This window comes from Phocoena sinus, chromosome 7, assembly GCF_008692025.1.
Source record: "Phocoena sinus isolate mPhoSin1 chromosome 7, mPhoSin1.pri, whole genome shotgun sequence".
NCBI lineage: Eukaryota > Metazoa > Chordata > Mammalia > Artiodactyla > Phocoenidae > Phocoena > Phocoena sinus.
The window spans coordinates 112,164,752-112,182,490 of record NC_045769.1 but is presented as its reverse complement, the minus strand read 5'-3'; the positions used below and the strand labels follow the sequence as shown (position 1 = coordinate 112,182,490).

General features: G+C 44.6%; 1 protein-coding gene across 1 annotated transcript in view; it reads right to left on the bottom strand.

Annotated features, from left to right (window-relative positions):
• FAM168B (family with sequence similarity 168 member B) overlaps positions 1–12,795 on the bottom strand; it is a 37,853-nt gene extending 25,058 nt beyond the window's left edge. Inside the window, exons 1-2 of the mRNA XM_032637414.1 lie at positions 12,563–12,795; positions 5,759–5,839 (exon numbers count right to left, since the gene is read on the bottom strand). Coding sequence (XP_032493305.1) covers positions 5,759–5,828 — 70 coding nt within the window. The 5' untranslated portion in view covers positions 5,829–5,839; positions 12,563–12,795. The remainder of the gene's footprint in view (positions 1–5,758; positions 5,840–12,562) is intronic.
• Between the last annotated feature and the right edge of the window lie 4,944 nt (positions 12,796–17,739).

Here is a 17,739-nt window from a genome sequence, read left to right as displayed (position 1 = left end):
CCATGAAAAAAACACTAGGAATGGCAAGACACAGGACCTTATGGGTGAAACAGAAAAAGATAAACTGAAAATACAGACCATGGGTGATCCACAGACTGCAGTCAGCCAACAAGGTCTTTAAATTGTGTATTTCTTATGACTTAGAAAACTAGAGCTCAGGTTTGCTCCAAGACGCCCCTGCCGTTTAGAAGAGCCGTGCGGGGGAGCTTTGGTCCCTTTGGTCCCTCGTCTAACCCCTGCCCTCCAGTGCTCCGCCAGTGGGTGGGGAGGGGCCAACCTGTGCATCCGGCAGGGAATCCAGGAGGGGGAGCTGCAAAGGACTGGGTGGGGTTGCGGAGCTCCTGCTGCTGAAGTCGGGGAAGCGAGGGAGGGGATGTGGGGGTGCAGGGTCCCAGAGCTGGACCCACTGCGGTGGGATGCAGCCTCCTAGCCTCCCCTCCCCCACCTTACAGTAGGTTCCAATAATATTTAATTGCATCTCGGGCTCTCGGGCTTAAAACTAACCCACAGGCTCGCAGGTCCCTTGACTGCGCTCCTTCCTCTATTAGATAAAGTATGGGGGGGGGGGGAGGACGGGACACCACAACAACAGGGAGGGGACTGGAGGGACCCCTGAAGTGCTGGCCTCAGCTGACTAAAGAGGTCGGGACCCACACTGTCACAGACCCCTGTCAGAGGACCCCTTAGGGCGGAATTGAGGGGGACAGTTAGGAGGTGGTCTGTGTCAAGCGAGCATGGATCACCATGGGGTGGGGAGCACGCTGACCCCTGAGAAGTACTGTTAGAAAGATGCGTTCCTCCCTCCTCTTGAAGGATGTGGGTGGGCTTTAAGGCTCCAGTCCCCGCCACACACTCTTTCCAGGCCCGACTGCACCTCTGGCGCCGGCCTTGTTAGCCTGGCTTCCAGTCCTAGAACTTGCCAGGCTCTGGGGGAGAATCTGGGCTGCTGAGAGGGTCGCTGGGGGCTCAAGCTACCCCTGGGTTTCGCAAGTGGAGGGAGGAAGGGTGAAGGCAGTAGTGGGGTGGGGCCGGGAGGGGTGAGTGCCCCGGGAGACCCTGAGAGAGAAACACCCCCCCCAAGCCCCTGCCCCCTGCCGCTGAGCCGGATGCCCGAGGCTTTCCGTGTCTCTGGGAGGAGCCCTGCTTCTTCACCCCTGTGCTCAGAACCCTGCGGAGGCAACTCCTCACCCTCCGGCTGCTGTGCCACGGTTTTCCTTTAAATGTTGTTCTTGGCTCATTTGGCTTTCAGTTCCCTAAACAGCAGTTTTGAGGTCTCCAAGCTATTTAAAAGTGTTCTCCTTAAAGTGAGACTAAAGCCCACTCTTCTGGAAAAACTACCTTCACTTCAGAGGAGATATTTTTTCCTCCCCATTTCTTCCTTCTACCGCCCTCTGAACAATCAAGCCAAAGTCAAGCAGCTCTGTGAGCACTAAGCACTAACAAAGAAAATCACATCTAGCCATTTCACAGTAAAAACAAAGATATTTTAAAAGCAGCGAGGTCGGGGAGCAGGGGGGAGCGAAGGGATATACTAACTCCAAAGAAACAAAAATAATTCTGACAGAAACGGGAAGACAATACAACTGCCTTTAAAGTGCTGAGAGAAAATAACAGCCAACCTAAAACTGTATACTCAGTATGGTAGGCAAACCCCGCCCCCCCCCGAAGATACATCATCAAATCCCTGGAACCTATAAATGTTACCTTATTTGGAAAAAGAGTCTTTGTAGACATAAGTTAAGGACCTTCAGATAAGATCATCATGGATTACGGGTAGTGGAGGCCTAAACCCAACGCCAAGTGTCTGCATATGAAACACAGACGAGAAGGAGATGATGTAACCATGGAAGTAGAAGCCGGAGTGATGCTGCCACAAGGCTATTCATGTCACGGAATGCTGAAAGCTTCCAGAAACTTCCAGAGGCAAGAAATGATCCTTACCTCGAGCCTCCAGAGGGTATGAGGCCCTGCCAACACCTGAATTTTGGACTTCTGGCTCCCACAACTGTGAAAGAATAAGTTTCTGTGGTTTTTAAGCCACAAACTTTGTAGCAATTTGTTATAGCAGCCACAGAAAACCAACAGACTCATCAAAAATATGCTCCAAAAATGAAAGCAAAATAAAAACATTTCACAAACTAAAACAAAATTCACTGCTAGCAGACATGCAGTAAAAGGGGAGAGGAGGGGAGGGGAGGAGGGGGAGACGAGGGAGATGGGGAGGGGATGAGGGGAGATGGGGGAGGGGAGGGAGGAGGGGGAGGGGAGGAGGGGAGGGAGGAGGGGGAGGGGAGGAGGGGAGGGAGGGGGGAGGGGAGGAGGGGAGGGAGGGGGGAGGGGAGGAGGGGAGGGAGGGGGGAGGGGAGAAGGGGAGGGAGGAGGGGAGGGGAGGAGGGGAGGGGGAGGAGGAGGGGAGGGGGAGGAGGAGGGGAGGGGGAGGAGGAGGGGAGGGGGAGGAGGAGGGGAAGGGGAGGGAGGAGGGGCAAGGAGAGGAGGGAGGGGAGGGAGGGGAGGGAGGAGGGAGGGGAGGGAGGAGGGGAGGGAGGGGAGGGAGGAGAGGGAGGAGGGAGGGGAGGGAGGAGGGGAGGGAGGGGAGGGAGGAGGGGAGGGAGGGGAGGGAGGAGGGGAGGGACGAGGGGAGGGAGGAGGGGAGGGACGAGGGGAGGAAGGAGGGGAGGGACGAGGGGAGGAAGGAGGGGAGGGAGGAGGGGCAGGGGAGGAGGGGAAGGAGGAGGGGGAGGAGGAGGGGAGGGAGAAGGGGAGGAGGAGGGAGGAGGGGAGGAGGAGGGAGGAGGGGAGGAGGAGGGAGGAGGGGGAGGAGGAGGGGAGGGAGGAGGGGAGGAGGAGGGAGGAGGGGAGGAGGAGGGAGGAGGGGAGGGAGGAGGGGAGGGAGGAGGAAGGAGGGGAGGGGAGGAGGGGAGGGGAGGAGGGGAGGGGAGGAGGGGAGGGAGGAGGGAAGGGAGAAGTGGGGGAGGAGGGGAGGGAGAAGGGGAGGGAGGAGGGAAGGGAGAAGTGGGGGAGGAGGGGAGGGAGAAGGGGAGGGAGGAGTGGAGGGAGGAGGGAAGGAGGGGGAGCGGAGGGAGGAAGGAAGGAGGGGGAGCGGAGGGGGATGGGGAGGGGGGAGGGGAGGGGAGCAAAAAGTGCTATAATCTTTAGAGTCATCACTAAATAGCAAAAGAATTTTTCAAAAATTAAAAGAAGGAAAAATTTAATGAAAAATACTTGGTTAATCCAAAAGAAAGTGAACAAAACAAAAAAACCCAGGTGCTATATCAATTAGAAAATAACAGTAAGATGGTGCATATGAACCCAATTATTGTCATTCCTCAGTATCCTAGGGGTATTGGTTCCAGGTCACAATACCCAAAATCCACGGATATGAAGGGCTGACCACATGTCAGTTACCATATTACTACAATTAAAAGATGAAGTTGTTGGGAAGTGTTTCTTTTTTCCCATTAAATGTAAATTTTAGAAAGTTATGGACAAGTCTCTCCATTTACTAGTATAAAAGTATAATATGGTATAAAAGCACTTTCTTTTCTTGTAATGTCTCGTTAGTTTTTGGTACTGAAGTTATGCTAGCCTCAAAATTCTGTAGGCACATTATTTAACTCCCACTCCCATTCAAAATACCTAGAGTGGTTACTAGTTCCTACACTAAACCCTTGCTGATCTAGAGAGTTTTATGAAAGTCAAGGAGACTAAAATACTAAAACCAAGAAAATAGTTAAGACAGGTATAAAGAAATGGATAAAATAAGAAGAAACGATAACATTTTAAACAGATTTAAAGTTGCAGAAATTTTCTTTTAAATGTAATTTTAAGACCAAAAAACCCCTAAAAGAGTGCACATGGGAGGGAGACGCAACAGGGAGGAGATATGGGGATATATGTATATATATATGTATAGGTGATTCACTTTGTAATAAAGCAGAAACTAACACACCATTGTAAAGCAATTATACTCCCATACAGATGTTAAAAAATAAAATAAAATTTTAAAAAGTGCACAGAACTGGTATGACAAGCAACCAATGTTTCATTATAGGTAATGCTAATACCATCAGGTTTTGCCTATTCCCTGGTTTCAGATTTACACAGGATTCTCTTCAGCTATTTAGCCTTCTGTTTAAACTAGTGTTAATTCGTTAAAGACAGTAGGCCTTATCACTAAATCACCTTTTATCAATTCTGGAAAATTCTGGCACTCCTTTTCTTCTAGTCTCTCTACTTGGTCCTTCTGCACCTTTTAATTCTCCTCAAAACTTCTCATCCTAACACCTCTATTTCTTAACCAGTCTGTTTCCCCCTTTCCTTACACTGCATTCTGGTCCTCCCTTTAGCAGTGTTTTATCTGCAGCTTAACTTGAATTTTGTTCAAATGCCTTTTTTTTTCCATTTAAGTTCCAGGTGGTTCTTTTCGATATGATTCTTTCTTTTGCATCTTCAGTAATTCTAAACATACTTGTGTGATATGGTTTTTACCTGTTTTGTTCCTGCTGTCTATCATGACTGGTGACTCTGACATGACGAATAACATCACAGTGTTCTGTAATAATTTTGACTTGTAGGTAACAGGCAGAACTTTGTGGGAAACCCACACAACCTGGGTTGAGAACATCTGCCTCCACAGCAGTTCTGCACCTGCTATTGTCAGGTGCTCAAGGAATAGTGCCGCCTAGAGACTTTTTTTATGTTAGTTTCTCGATGTATGGACCTCCTGGGACGGACAAGTAATTCAAAGTAGAGCCTGAAACATCCCTGAATAGTTACAAATTCTTAGAAAAGGGTTCTCCCTTCCCAGAGCCCAAGCAGAAACTGAACTTCCCCATGGAGCCAGTGCATGGATTGTTTAGTCTGCCTCTCCAATGTGAGTATCACCCCCTGGAGCAATCAGACTGATGAGGGGTCCCACTCCAACTCCCAGCCTTACAAGGGCCAAAGGCCTCAATTTCTGTCCCCAAATAGGTTGCTAAAACCCACAAATAACAAATGCCCCTAGGACAGGCGCATCAACTCAATGGCCCAATGCTCTGGTTTTTATGTCGCTTTCATATTCAGCGGCAGAAATCTCTTACTTTCTTGCAAGTTCAGTTAAACGTTTTTGAAATGTTTTATTTAACTTCCCAGGGGTTTTTAGCAACGGGGTTTTAAGAGTATCTGTTCCACCATATCATCTAAACCCACAATTGTAATACTACAAATAACTATTCCTTTCAATTAGGACGACAATTTGCTATTTTTGACCACCAACTCCTATTCCCCCAAATTGTGCTTCACCCCCTCCATCACAGCCCATGTTGGACGAGCAGACTTCAGTGAGGTGGGAACACGACTCAGGCCTAAATTCATCAGTAGACTGCCCTCCTGGCCCCGGGTGCTGGCGTGGAGGGAACAAGATGAGAGCCAGAGCCAGAGCCAGAGCCAGGTGAAGAGACTCACAGCCAAGGGAGGGGCTGAGCACCACAGAACCACAATGGTCAGAATGGGACCCACACGGAGAGGACACTGAGGAAGCGGAGCTGAGCACAGGAAGCAGAGAAACTAGACGCCAATCCCCACCCTTGACGCCACCAGATCAGCCTTTGACCAAAGCCAGACCAAGCTCCTGATTTTTCAGTTCCGTGAGCCAATACATTTTCTTCCCTATCTAAGCCACTTGAGCTGGGTTTGTCCATCGAAAGCATTCTTAGTGACACAGAAATTCACCACGTGTTCAAAGTTCAATAATGGAAACAAAATTTTACTTGCTTACCTGGATAACCAATTCCTTTGGCATTTGCATAGGGAACCCCAGAAGAACCCGGGCTATAAACAGGATTCATGATTTCAAGAACTAAAAAGGGAAAAAAAGTGATTTAGCCAAGCACTTTTGTTCTCAGGTTTTTCTCCATCATCAGTCTCAAAAGAACAAGAGTCCTTTCTCTAGCATATAATAAAACAAGGCATTTCATGCTGCTGCCAACCAACAGAGAACAGAAAAGGAACGCCAAAGTCCTAATGGGTGCTCACCAGGACACTACAGGCTTTCCTTTATAACTCTCTTCGGTCCATCAGAGGCTAAGGGAAAAAAGTGTTCTCGGTGTCCCTGCTTAAAACTGTGAAAAAATATCTATAAATAATCTAAATGTCCTTATAACAGAGAACAGTCTTAACCAGATCTATCCAGAGCATGAAATAGCATGCAGCTGCTTTTTAAAGTGTTTAAAAATACAGATTGATATCATGGTAATTGGGGGAAAAAACGGTACAATACTGTAACGCAGTATGCTCCCAAATTTGCACCTACACATATGGGCATGTGCACCTCTAGCACAAACAGAAAAAAAGTCTGGGAGGAAATTAAAATATCAACAGTGATTGCCTCTAGATGGGGTGGTTTAGTGTTCGCTTTGCACTTTTGTCTATTTCTGAAATAACTTAGGTTAAATATATGTCTATTTCCTAAAAAAAGACAGATTAGCACAGCCCAGCAACTCTATTAACCCATTCTATAATTCCCAACCTTTTTTTTTTTTTTTTTTTTTTTTTTTTTGCGGTACACAGGCGTCTCACTGTTGTGGCCGCTTCCGTTGTGGAGCACAGGCTCCGGACGTGCAGGCTCAGCGGCCATGGCTCACGGGCCCAGCCGCTCCGCGGCATGTGGGATCTTCCCGGACCGGGGCGGGGCACGAACCCGTGTCCCCTGTGTTGGCAGGCAGACTCTCAACCACTGAGCCACCAGGGAAGCCCAATTCCCAACCTTTATTGCCTGAAAAGTTCAAGAACTTGCACAGCTACAACCATGGTTTTATCCCATCCTCTGAATTTTTTATCACCCAGTGTATTCTTAAAGTGTGAGCTAAATTAAGACTATTCAGTATTCCCTGACTTACGTGGCAGTAAGGACAACAGGGATCTTAAATTTAAAAATAAAAACAGCAATGGGGGGGGGGGCAGGTATATGGGAACTCTGCACTTTCTGCTCAGTTTTGCTGTGAACCTAAAACTGCTCTTTAAAAAAAGTCTATTTAAAAAGAAAAACAGGCAGTTCCCTGGTGCATAGTGGTTAGGATTCTGGACTTTCACTGCCGTGGCCAGGGTTCAATCCCTGTTTGGGGAACTGAGATCCTGCAAGTTGTGTGGCATGGCCAAAAAAAACAAAAGAAAAACATAAAATGTACATGTATTTGCTTTAGTGTCTGCCTTCCCCACCACATCCTCAGCTAGAATGTAGATAGGGAACTGGAACTTAGCCCTATTTGCAGTAACTTCAGCCCCAATAACAATGTCTTACACACAAAAAGGTGCAACTACCTGCTGACTTTCTAAAAAACACATGCACCTCAAAACACTCTAGGTATCAAATTCCATTACAAAGGCAAAATGCAAAAACAAACCACTTCATATTTTCAGCTCACCTGACTCAGAATATTTACAACCAAGCAGTTCAGTAGAAACTATACCTGGTCAAGTCCTTAGCCTTTGTAAAAAGTTCTAAAGTCGAAATAAATTGGGGATATCAGTGATTGATATTGATACTCATTACCTAAGTAATTATCTTATTTCTTTAACTTCCAAACCAAAGACAGAGATACTTTTTGAAGCCATGACATCCAGAACCACAGCTAAGAGAGAAGTCTAGATCAGTGCTGTGCAACAGTACTTTCTACAAGGATGAAGATGTTCTCTATCTGTGCTGTTCAATATACCATCCGTTAGCTACAAGTAAACACTGAGCACCTGAAAAATGTGGTTAGAACAGGATCCAATTTTTTAGTTTATTTAACTTCAATCTAAATCTAAATAGTCACGTGTGGCTAGAGGCTACCACCCTGGACAATGCAGATCTACAGAACAGACTACAAAGAAACAAGGATAGGAAGGCATAGGAAGTAGGCATGAGAATCAATTGTATCTTACACCACAGTTTAAGAATAAACAAATCGGTGGGCTTCCCTGGTGGCGCAGTGGTTGAGAGTCCGCCTGCCGATGCAGGGGACGCGGGTTCGTGCCCCGGTCCGGGAAGATCCCACATGCCGCGGAGAGGCTGGGCCCGTGAGTCATGGCCGCTGAGCCTGCGTATCCGGAGCCTGTACTCCACAACGGGAGAGGCCACAAGAGTGAGAGGCCCGCGTACCACAAAAAAAAAAAAAAAAAAAAAAAAAAGAATAAACAAATTGGTAACTGCCAATCCCCATTTTCCTGCACTTTTAACCCATTTTTGGTGGACCTACAACATAAGGATATGGAGGTCTTCACATATTTCATCTACTTCTCTGGTTCGACTCTCATCTCTGGAGAAGTGAATACTTCCCAAAACTCTATTTCTCTATTCTGTGCCAGGATCTAATTTCACTTTCTTAATTGAATTTAAGATAAGTAAAGCACTACGCAAAGGCCACAGGGGAGAAAAAGTCGCAGTCCCTGCTCTGAGTTTACAATCTAGAAAAGTATTGTCCAACAGAACTTTCTGTGAAGATGGAAATGTATGTCTGATCTGTCCACACAGAGTAGTCACTAATGGCTACTGAACACCTGAAATATGGCTAGCATGAACAGTCACATGTAGGTGATGGCTACTGTATGGACAACACAGGCCTGTAAGACAGAAGACATAAATAATGGTGATTCAGGCCAAAGGGTGTTAAGTGCCATAAAGGAATAAAGTGTTCTGAGGGTTGAGTGGGGAAAGCAAAAATTCAAGGAGGAAGAAAGGAATGGTCAGGAATAACTTGGATTACGGAGGTACTGTTTCCAATAAGCTCTAAACAGGCAGGATCTTGAAATGCCACAGAAATTAGAAAATGCAAGATGCACTCTTTAGGGACACTACAACTGGGCTTGTTGGAGATTAGGCTACATGTAGGGAATCAGCAAAGATGATTATGGAGACATAGGTGAGACTGAAACCATGTGGAGACCCTTAAATGTGGGGCTGAGCAGATGTCACCTGGTAGGCCATGAAGCTGAAGAACAGCGTAGCGTAGCAGTTAAACACAGGAATTACCATTTGACCTGGCAAATCCACTCCTAGGTATATACCCAAGACAAGTGAAAACATACATCCATACAAAAACCTGTACATGAAAGTTTATAACAGCATTATTCATAACAGCCAGGAACTGCAGACAACTCCAATGAAGCACTGAATACCACAAGGCTCTCCTTTCATGACCTGACTTACATCTAAAACAGCAATACAATCCTACTCCACATTTGCCACTAAAAAATGTATAAAATTGCATTTGAATTCTAAATACCATAAGTTCCAAACTAACCAGAAGTTACGTTTCCTGAAAGCACTTATACTTCCCAAGAGGCTAATAATAACTATTTCCTAAAGTGATTAAGAAGTCATAATTTAAAATTATGAGTTAAAAATATAACAGGATTAACAAAAGAAAATGTTTGTACAACTTCTGTGAACAACTGTCATACAGCTTTTTAAATTACTTGTTCATATGATGAGAGATTGCTCAAAGACTGTGAGCCTCAAGGGCAGGGAAAATACCTTATTCAGCCCTGTCCCTCTGCATCTCACTAGTGCTTGGTCCAGAGATAGCTCATAAATATTTTCTGAATGTTCTTTAATAAAAGAACTGTCCAATGGAAAATACAGGACTCTTCGTAGCAATAAATATGAAGTTGAGACATTTATTTAAAATCTAATTCAGAATTGTTGAAACATATCTGTTATTGATTCGTGGATATGAATGCTGAACCCACTGATCAATCTTAATATCACTAACAGTCAAACTATTTATTATCTGCATCCTCATATGATGGAATTACTCTGCATCATCTGAGGTGTATTGCGACTAAAACACTAAAATCTGAATCCAATGCAGCCTATACATCTACCTCCCAGGTTACAGAAAAAGGCAGGAGTTAGAGGAATATGCTGAACACCATGAAGCAAGCAGACAAAGCCAAAAGGAGGGCATTCTAGAGGACAAGGGGGTCCAGTTTCTTCACTAAGTCAATGGTCTGGGAAAAGGTGGAAGGTGAAGAGAAGGATAGTCCTAGATTAAGACAGATTTGATAAAGGCCATAAAACACTTTTGTTTGGATCCTTATTTTAAGACGGAAAAAACTGTAAAAAAGTTATTTTAAGGATTTGAGGATACAAATGAATATGGGCTAGGTATCAAACGGCATTAAACAAACATTAATTTTGTTACATGTGATAACAGTATTTTGGTTATGTAAAGATGCATCAATTTTTAGAAGTACGTATTAAACTATGTAAGGATAAAAATGACATGAAGTCATAATTTACAGTATTTCTACATAAAAGGGATTGAGATATTGGGTATATGGCTGTACGCTGTATTTTTATACTTTTTAAATAATGAAAAATTAAGGGAAAAACCCACCATCACCACTCTGCCTGGGATTCTAGTGCCACTGGCCACCCAAAAACCACCGATTTCCCAGTCTGATTCGGTGTAGGCGGAAGATCACGATGCCAAGGCTAGATCCTAAGAGTATCACTTTTTTTTTTTTTAAGTTTCTCATTTGTAATGACTCAAATGTCAGAATCCCTATGGGTAGTTTGACATCTGCAGCAAAATAAGTTAAGCCTCAGATTTACCCTTAATAAAGAAGATGACAGCAAAAACTTCTCAATTTGAAAATCCAATAATAATCAGAGGGAAAGACCCATTTAAGACCCATCACTGTACTACTTTCTCTAGTCTCAAAATACACCATGACCTAAACAAAGTTCCCACACAAAATAGTAATTCTAAAACTTGAAAGGCCTTGTCTTAGTATTTCATATCAAGAAAACTAATGTCGAGGGGCTTAAATTCTCTCTCAGCAATATACAAGATAAATCCCTTTAATACAATCTAAACTGGAAATTCTCGGTAACATCTGATAACATCAAGAATATATAATAAGATAAAATTCTAAACTCCCCCAAACTCTACCTTCACTATCAAGGTTTGCAATCTATTGCAAAATTCACATTTTTCTGCACAGAACAACTGGAGAGACTTCAGTGATACAGACATAAAGTGGAACACAGACACAAGAAAAGTAACCATTAACTCTAGTACACTGGTGTACTGTTGCTTTAAAATTGCTCTGAACTGACCCAGGAAAAGAAGCTGTTTACATAAAACAAGTCTGGTAGACAAAAATTTGCCTGTAAACTACAGAACCTAAAAAAAACTTAAAATATTCTTTAATTGCACTTGTTTTCTTTTTTAATACTTCTAATCCTCTACCTCTGTGGCATTACCCTACACCTTTTCCCCATGTTTGAAAATTCAAATAATTCTGACATCACAATTCTGTCTAACCTTAAAATGGAAATGAGCTGAAAGGCAGTTGTAGAGCAGAATACTAACTAAAAATCCTAACAAGTATATCAGGGCCTGATAGGAGGGCAGAGGCAGTAATAGCAACAGCAGCAGATGGTGCTTCCTCCTTCCTCCTGGGTTGCAGGCACTTGCCTTACACACAGCCCAATCTTTCCACTATTCCCAAGGGCTGGAGACAGGAAGAGGGGACGCTACCTGCTCGGCCTGTCCAGTGACTGCAGCACAGAACCTAGAGGAAGCCTACAGTCTCCAACTCTTAAAGCCTGCATTTAGTCACAAGCGCGACTAAATAAAAGTAACTATGTGAACACTCGTACTAAAGCAAGCCCGATTTATAAAGCTTAAGAGACAAAAAAAAACTTCGCAGTGTGCAGCACAGTACCTTCAACTAGAAAAATTAGCCTTTAATTGTTCAATTCTTGGCTGTCAAAGCAAAAATAACCCACTACTTGTTTATTTACCAAAGTTCTAAAATGTGTCCCTACTATTATTGTCAAGTTTTTCATAGACTATTTGAAAAAATCATCTGATATTACACAAGGATGATTTGAGAACTTAAGGAGAGGAAACTAGACAAAGCTTTTCATTTAAAAAAATTGTTTTGCTTGGCAAAACACTACAAAATACTTTTATGTATGACTTTAATGAAGCATTAACTCATACAACCCATTAGACACATGCTTATATACACTATAAAAGACGACGACCCCGTTTGGGGGTACGTTATAAAGGCGCATCTCTCTCTCAAAGTTAACCCAGAATGGGCCACGACACGTCCTTTCTGAAGAAAACACTGAACCCGTTCAAGCTAAGCTTCTGCCGGGCAAACTGAATAATGTTTACTCTGTGAGTAGACAAAGTGAATAGTTTACACACTGGAAATGATGAAAATCCTAAGAACCTTAAACCTAAGTTACAGAAACACCACCCCACTGCTTCCCCATTTCTTGTTCATTTTCCTGATCTGATCACCTGGACCTTAAAAAGACCCAGAGAACATTCTTGTGCAACGAATGCTCCTCTCACCGGCCCCCAGGCAGCGTCCCCGCCGCCCACGCCGCACCTGCCCTAGCGTCCGGTCGCCCAGCTCCGCCTCCCTCGGGCCTCACCAGCCCGCCCGGCCCAGCGCGGGACAAAGCACCGCCGCGGGCCCGACCTTGGCGCCGCCCAAGTCGGCCGCACAAAGCGCCGCACTTCCGGCAGCGCAAGCCGCTGCCGAGCCCCTCGAGTGCCCCGCCCGCACTCACCGCGCCGCGGCGGCGGCCTGGGCCTCGATGACCAGCGCTCGCCGGCCCGGGGCGGGCTCGGGGGTCGGGCTCGGCGAGGGGCGCGCGCCGCGGAGGCCTGCTCCGATGCGGGGCTGAGCCGCGAGGCCCCGGTTGCCGCCGCCGCCTCCCCGGCCCGCGTTCCCGCTCGCCCCGCTCGGTCCGGTCCGCCTCTTCGCAGCCCGCGCTCCCCGCCAACGCTGCGCAGCGGCCGAGCTCCAACCTCACTTCCGCCTAGAGCCCGCCGCGGCGGGGGCGCCGGCACGTGACCTCACGGCACCTTCCGGTGTCGGAGCTGGCGTGCGCGCTCCCGCTGGCGTCCGAGAAGCTCCCGGATGCGGAGGCAGCAGGGAGCTTCGCGGCGCGGAGATCCCCGGGCCGAGTCCTTGGGCTCTCGGAGTTTGGCGCTTGGAGAGCTGAGTGCCTGAGAGGTCGTCAGCGCCCGGGGAGTATCTGTTGACTTTTTCGAACAAACGCTCATATTTTCCTCACGCTATCTTTGCGCTCTTCGTGCAGTGTGGAAAGAACACAGTGGAACATAATTATAGGGTTTTATTAACTTCTTAAAAAATGTATTTTTTTTTTTTTTCAAACAGCGCCGCACTACAGGCACCCTCGTGTAAATGCTGCCGCGGCGAAGGGGCTGCGCCTCTCCAGACTGTCAGGCTCCGCGCCCCCGGCCGGGGTGGTCGGGTGGCCTCCGGCGGGGTGGTCAGAGGAGCGGGAAGGCCCCGCTGCCGGCCGGGCATCCTGGGGCTCGGCGCTGGGACCGCCCGGGCTCGCGGAGACGCCACGCTGGCCGCCAGCGCGCTCCGGCGCTCTTTGCGTTCGCTGTTTTCGATGCTCTGCATTCATTAAGTCACTTAATACTAATAATAAGTTGTTTTACAAATGGGGAAATTAAGGCACGAAGAGGTTGACAACGTTCTTCGAGAGCACACAACTCCTAGGAAGCCGACCCGGGATTGAAACCCCAACGTCTGGCTTCAGAGCACTTGCTCAGAAAGAGGGAGTTTTGGCTTTGCGCTTTCCCAGACCTGAACTTGCTGTCTCTGCAACGTTACTCGGACCCACAGGTTCCCTGCGTGAGCTGAGAGCCGATGGGTCTGCCTTGGAGAAAGGTGAAGGAACCCTGTGGCCTGTACTCAGCAGGAAGAGTCCAGGCAGTCTACCTTGCCCTGACCAAGCTGAGAACATCTGCTACGGTTCCTAAAGACTTTTTACTTGGCATCTCTAAGATTTCAGTGCAAGTTAAAATAGTTGCAAAGGACTTGATTTTTGGCACGCTGTAAGTGATGATGGTTTTAAATAAAACAGGATGTTATTCTTTAAAACATACCCACCATGGTGATTCGATTCCCACTATTTTCCATTTTAAAAATACATGAATTAGCTCTGGGCTTCCCTGGTGGCGCAGTGGTTAAGGATCCTCCTGCCAATGCAGGGACACGGGTTCGAGCCCTGGTCCGGGAAGATCCCACATGCTGCGGAGAAGCTAAGCCCATAAGCCAAAACTACTGAAGCCCGAGCACCTGGAGCCCATGTTGTGCCACAGGAGAAGCCACCGCAATGAGAAGTCCGTGCACCGCAACGAAGAGTAGCTCCCTCTCGCCGCAACTAGAGAAAGCCCGCCGGCAGCAACGAAGACCCAATGCAGCCAAAAATAAATAAAATTAATTAATTAATTTTAAAAAATACATGAATAAGTTCTGTAACAGTGTGAAATTCCATTCCTGCTTTTTCTCCTTAAACTCCTGCTTCCATAGCACTGCCCCTGGAGAATTTAACCCTAATATATTGTCTGTTGAGCGTCATTATTTTTTTTAAGTCACTTGTATCTGTCAGGATAGCTAGGAAATGCTGCAGTAACAAGCCCCAAATCTCAGTGTCTTCACACAATAGAGGTTTATTTCTCACCTAATCAACAGATCCAAAGCAAGTGGTATCATCTAAAAAACTACACAAACAGGAGAATCCAGCAGCAAGTGATAATTGAAGTGAGAAAAAAAAAGATAGCTATCATGTATCTAAATAACTAATTAGACGATAAAATAGAAGAAAAGATCCATTTTATACAAGGTTACTTATAGGAAAAATAAACCAATATATAAATATAACAATATAATACCTAGCAATAAACTTTCGTAAGAGTTGTGCAAGATCTATATGAATAAAATTTAAAATTACCACCAAATGGCACAAAAGAACACTTAAATTCATGAAGAAAAACATCATATTCTTGGATAATTCTTCTAAATTTATGAATTTAATACAATTCCTATCAAACACCAATAATTATTTTTAAGTAGATAAAGTAATTCTAATTTACACATGAGGAAAAAATCAACAAGAAAAATCGAAAGCAAGAATATCTGGGAAAATCCCTGGCGGCCCAGTGGTTAGGACCTTGCGCTTTTACTGCCAAGGGCCTGGGTTCAATCCCTGGTTGGGGAACTAAGATCCTGCAAGCCGTCCTGCGTGACCAAAACAACAACAACAAAAAACAAAAAAAAGTGCCAGGAAACCTTTGAAAATAAGGAGTAATAGTGAGGGGGCTACTAAACCTATCAGACAAGAAAACATATTTAAAATCTTCAATCAACGGTGTATCACAGATGCATAAATAGACCAATGAAATATAACAGAAAATTCAGAAATACAAATTATTTTAGGAAGATGGTATCTGGTAAATGTAACATCTCAAGTCACTGGGCAGAAAGATGGACTGTTTAATAAATGGTATTGGGACAGAAATATAGCCATCTGAAAAAATGTAAAATTGAATCTATACCTTACACCATACCAGAATAAAATCCAAATGAAAAAAGATATAAATGTAGAACCATGGAATCATAAAGAACAAGAAGAAAACATGGAAAATTATTTTTAAACCATGGAGTAAAGAAAGCCTTTTTAAACTGCCTCTCAAAATTCAGACACCATGGCTATGAAAAACTTTGGTTTGACAAAAATCGCCATGAGCATAGTAAAAAGACAAATGATTAACGAGGAAGAAATAGTCCCAACACATATCATAGTCAAAGGGCTAATCTCCTTAATATTCAAAGAGCTTCCAGAAGTCAGTAAGAGAAAGTCCTAAAACTCCATAGAAATTGAGAGTTCACAGAAAAAGAAATGTGGCTCATAAACCTATGAAAAAATTTCAGCCTCACTCATAAAAAGAAAAATGCAAGTTAAAACTCTTTGAGGTAGCATCTTTTCACCTATTTGATTGGCAAGCATCAAAAAAAAGTGACTATTGTTGAGGCTGTAGGGAAGCAGACACATTGCTGGAATGGAGAGGGGACCATTTGATGATGTGTATCAAGAACAAATATACAGAAAACTTTTCATCCAACAATTCCACTTCTGGGAGTTGCTCTACAAAGAAATTCTCTGAAGTGTAAAATGAAATAGGTTCAAGTTTATTCATTGCAGTATTGCTAAGAGTAGGAAAATACCCTAAGCAACCCTAGTGTTTGTCCTAAAAGACTGACTAATATACTCCATAACTCAAGAAAGAAATGAGCAACCTTTCTATATACTGAAAAGGAAATATCTTCAAGGTAGACTGTTAAATGAACAAAGCAAAGAGTAGAACTACTGTTATGGGCTGAACTGTGTCCCTTACTCTCAATTCATGTGCAGAAGCCCTAAACCCCAGTGCCTCAGAATGGAATTGTATTTGCAGATAGAACCTTCAAAGAGGTAATTAAGTTAAAATGAGGTCAGTAGGGCAGGCCCTAATCCAATCTGACTGCTGTCTTTATAAGAAGAGGAGATTAGGATACAGACAAGATAGATCTATGGACAACCATGTGAGTAGATGACCAAGCCAAGCAAGCCAAGGAGAGAGGCCTCAGGAGAAAACAATCTTGTCAGCACCTTCATCTTGGACTTCCAGCCTCCAGAACTGTGAGAACATCAATTTCTGTTGTCTAAATTGTCTTGTCTGTGGTATTTGTTACGGCAGACTTAGCCAAATGATTCAACTGTGCTAAAGAAGATTATGTAAAAAAAGGGGAAATGAAAATATATATTTGTATTTACTTTCATACAAACACAAATAATTGTAAAAATCCAAGAAAGTATTGGGTGGGCCAAAAGGTTCATTCAGTTTTTTCTGTAAGATGGCTCTAGTAGCGCTTAGTTGTCTGTAACTTCATTCGAAACAATTTAGTTAGATTGTATGTGACAGCTGTCATATCAGCATGCATTTAAAAAAAGACATCAAAATTGGTGAATTTTTGTGTAGCCATTTTAATACTGAAGATGGAAGAAAAAAAGCAACAATTTTGGCATATTATGCTTTATTATTTCAAGAAAGGTTGAAACGCGCAAAAAGATTTGCGCAGTGTACGGAGAAGGTGCTGTGACTGATCAAACATGTCAAAAGTGGTTTGCGAAGTTTCGTGCTGGAGATTTCTCGCTGAACTATACTCCATGGTTGGGTAGACCAGTTGAAGTTGATAGCGATCAAATCGAAACAACAATTGAGAACAATCAACATTATACCACATGGGAGATAGCCGACATACTCAAAATATCCAAATCAAGCGTTGAAAATCATTTGCACCAGCTTGGTTATGTTCATCACTTTGATGTTTGGGTTCCACACAAGTTAAGCAAAAAACACCTTCTTGACCATATTTCCGCATGTGATTCTCTACTGAAACGTCATGAAAACTTTCCGTTTTTTTTTTTTTTTTTTTTTTTTTGCGGTACGCGGGCCTCTCACTGTTGTGGCCTCTCCAGTTGCGGAGCACAGGCTCTGGACGTGCAGGCTCAGCGGCCACAGCTCACGGGCCCAGCCGCTCCGCGGCGTGTGGGATCTTCCCGGACCGGGGCACGAACCCGTGTCCCCTGCATCGGCAGGCGGACTCTCAACCACTGCGCCACCAGGGAAGCCCTAAACTTTCCGTTTTTAAAACAAATTGTGATGGGTGATGTAAAGTGGCTACTGTATAACAATGTGGAACGGAAGAGATCATGGGGCAAGCGAAATGAAGCACCGCCAACCACACCAAAGGCTGATCTTCATTCAAAGAAGGTGATGTTGTGTATATGGTGGGATTGGAAGGGAGTCTTCTATTATGAGCTCCTTCTGGAAAACCAAACAATTAATTCCAACAAGTACTGCTCCCAATTAGATCAACTGA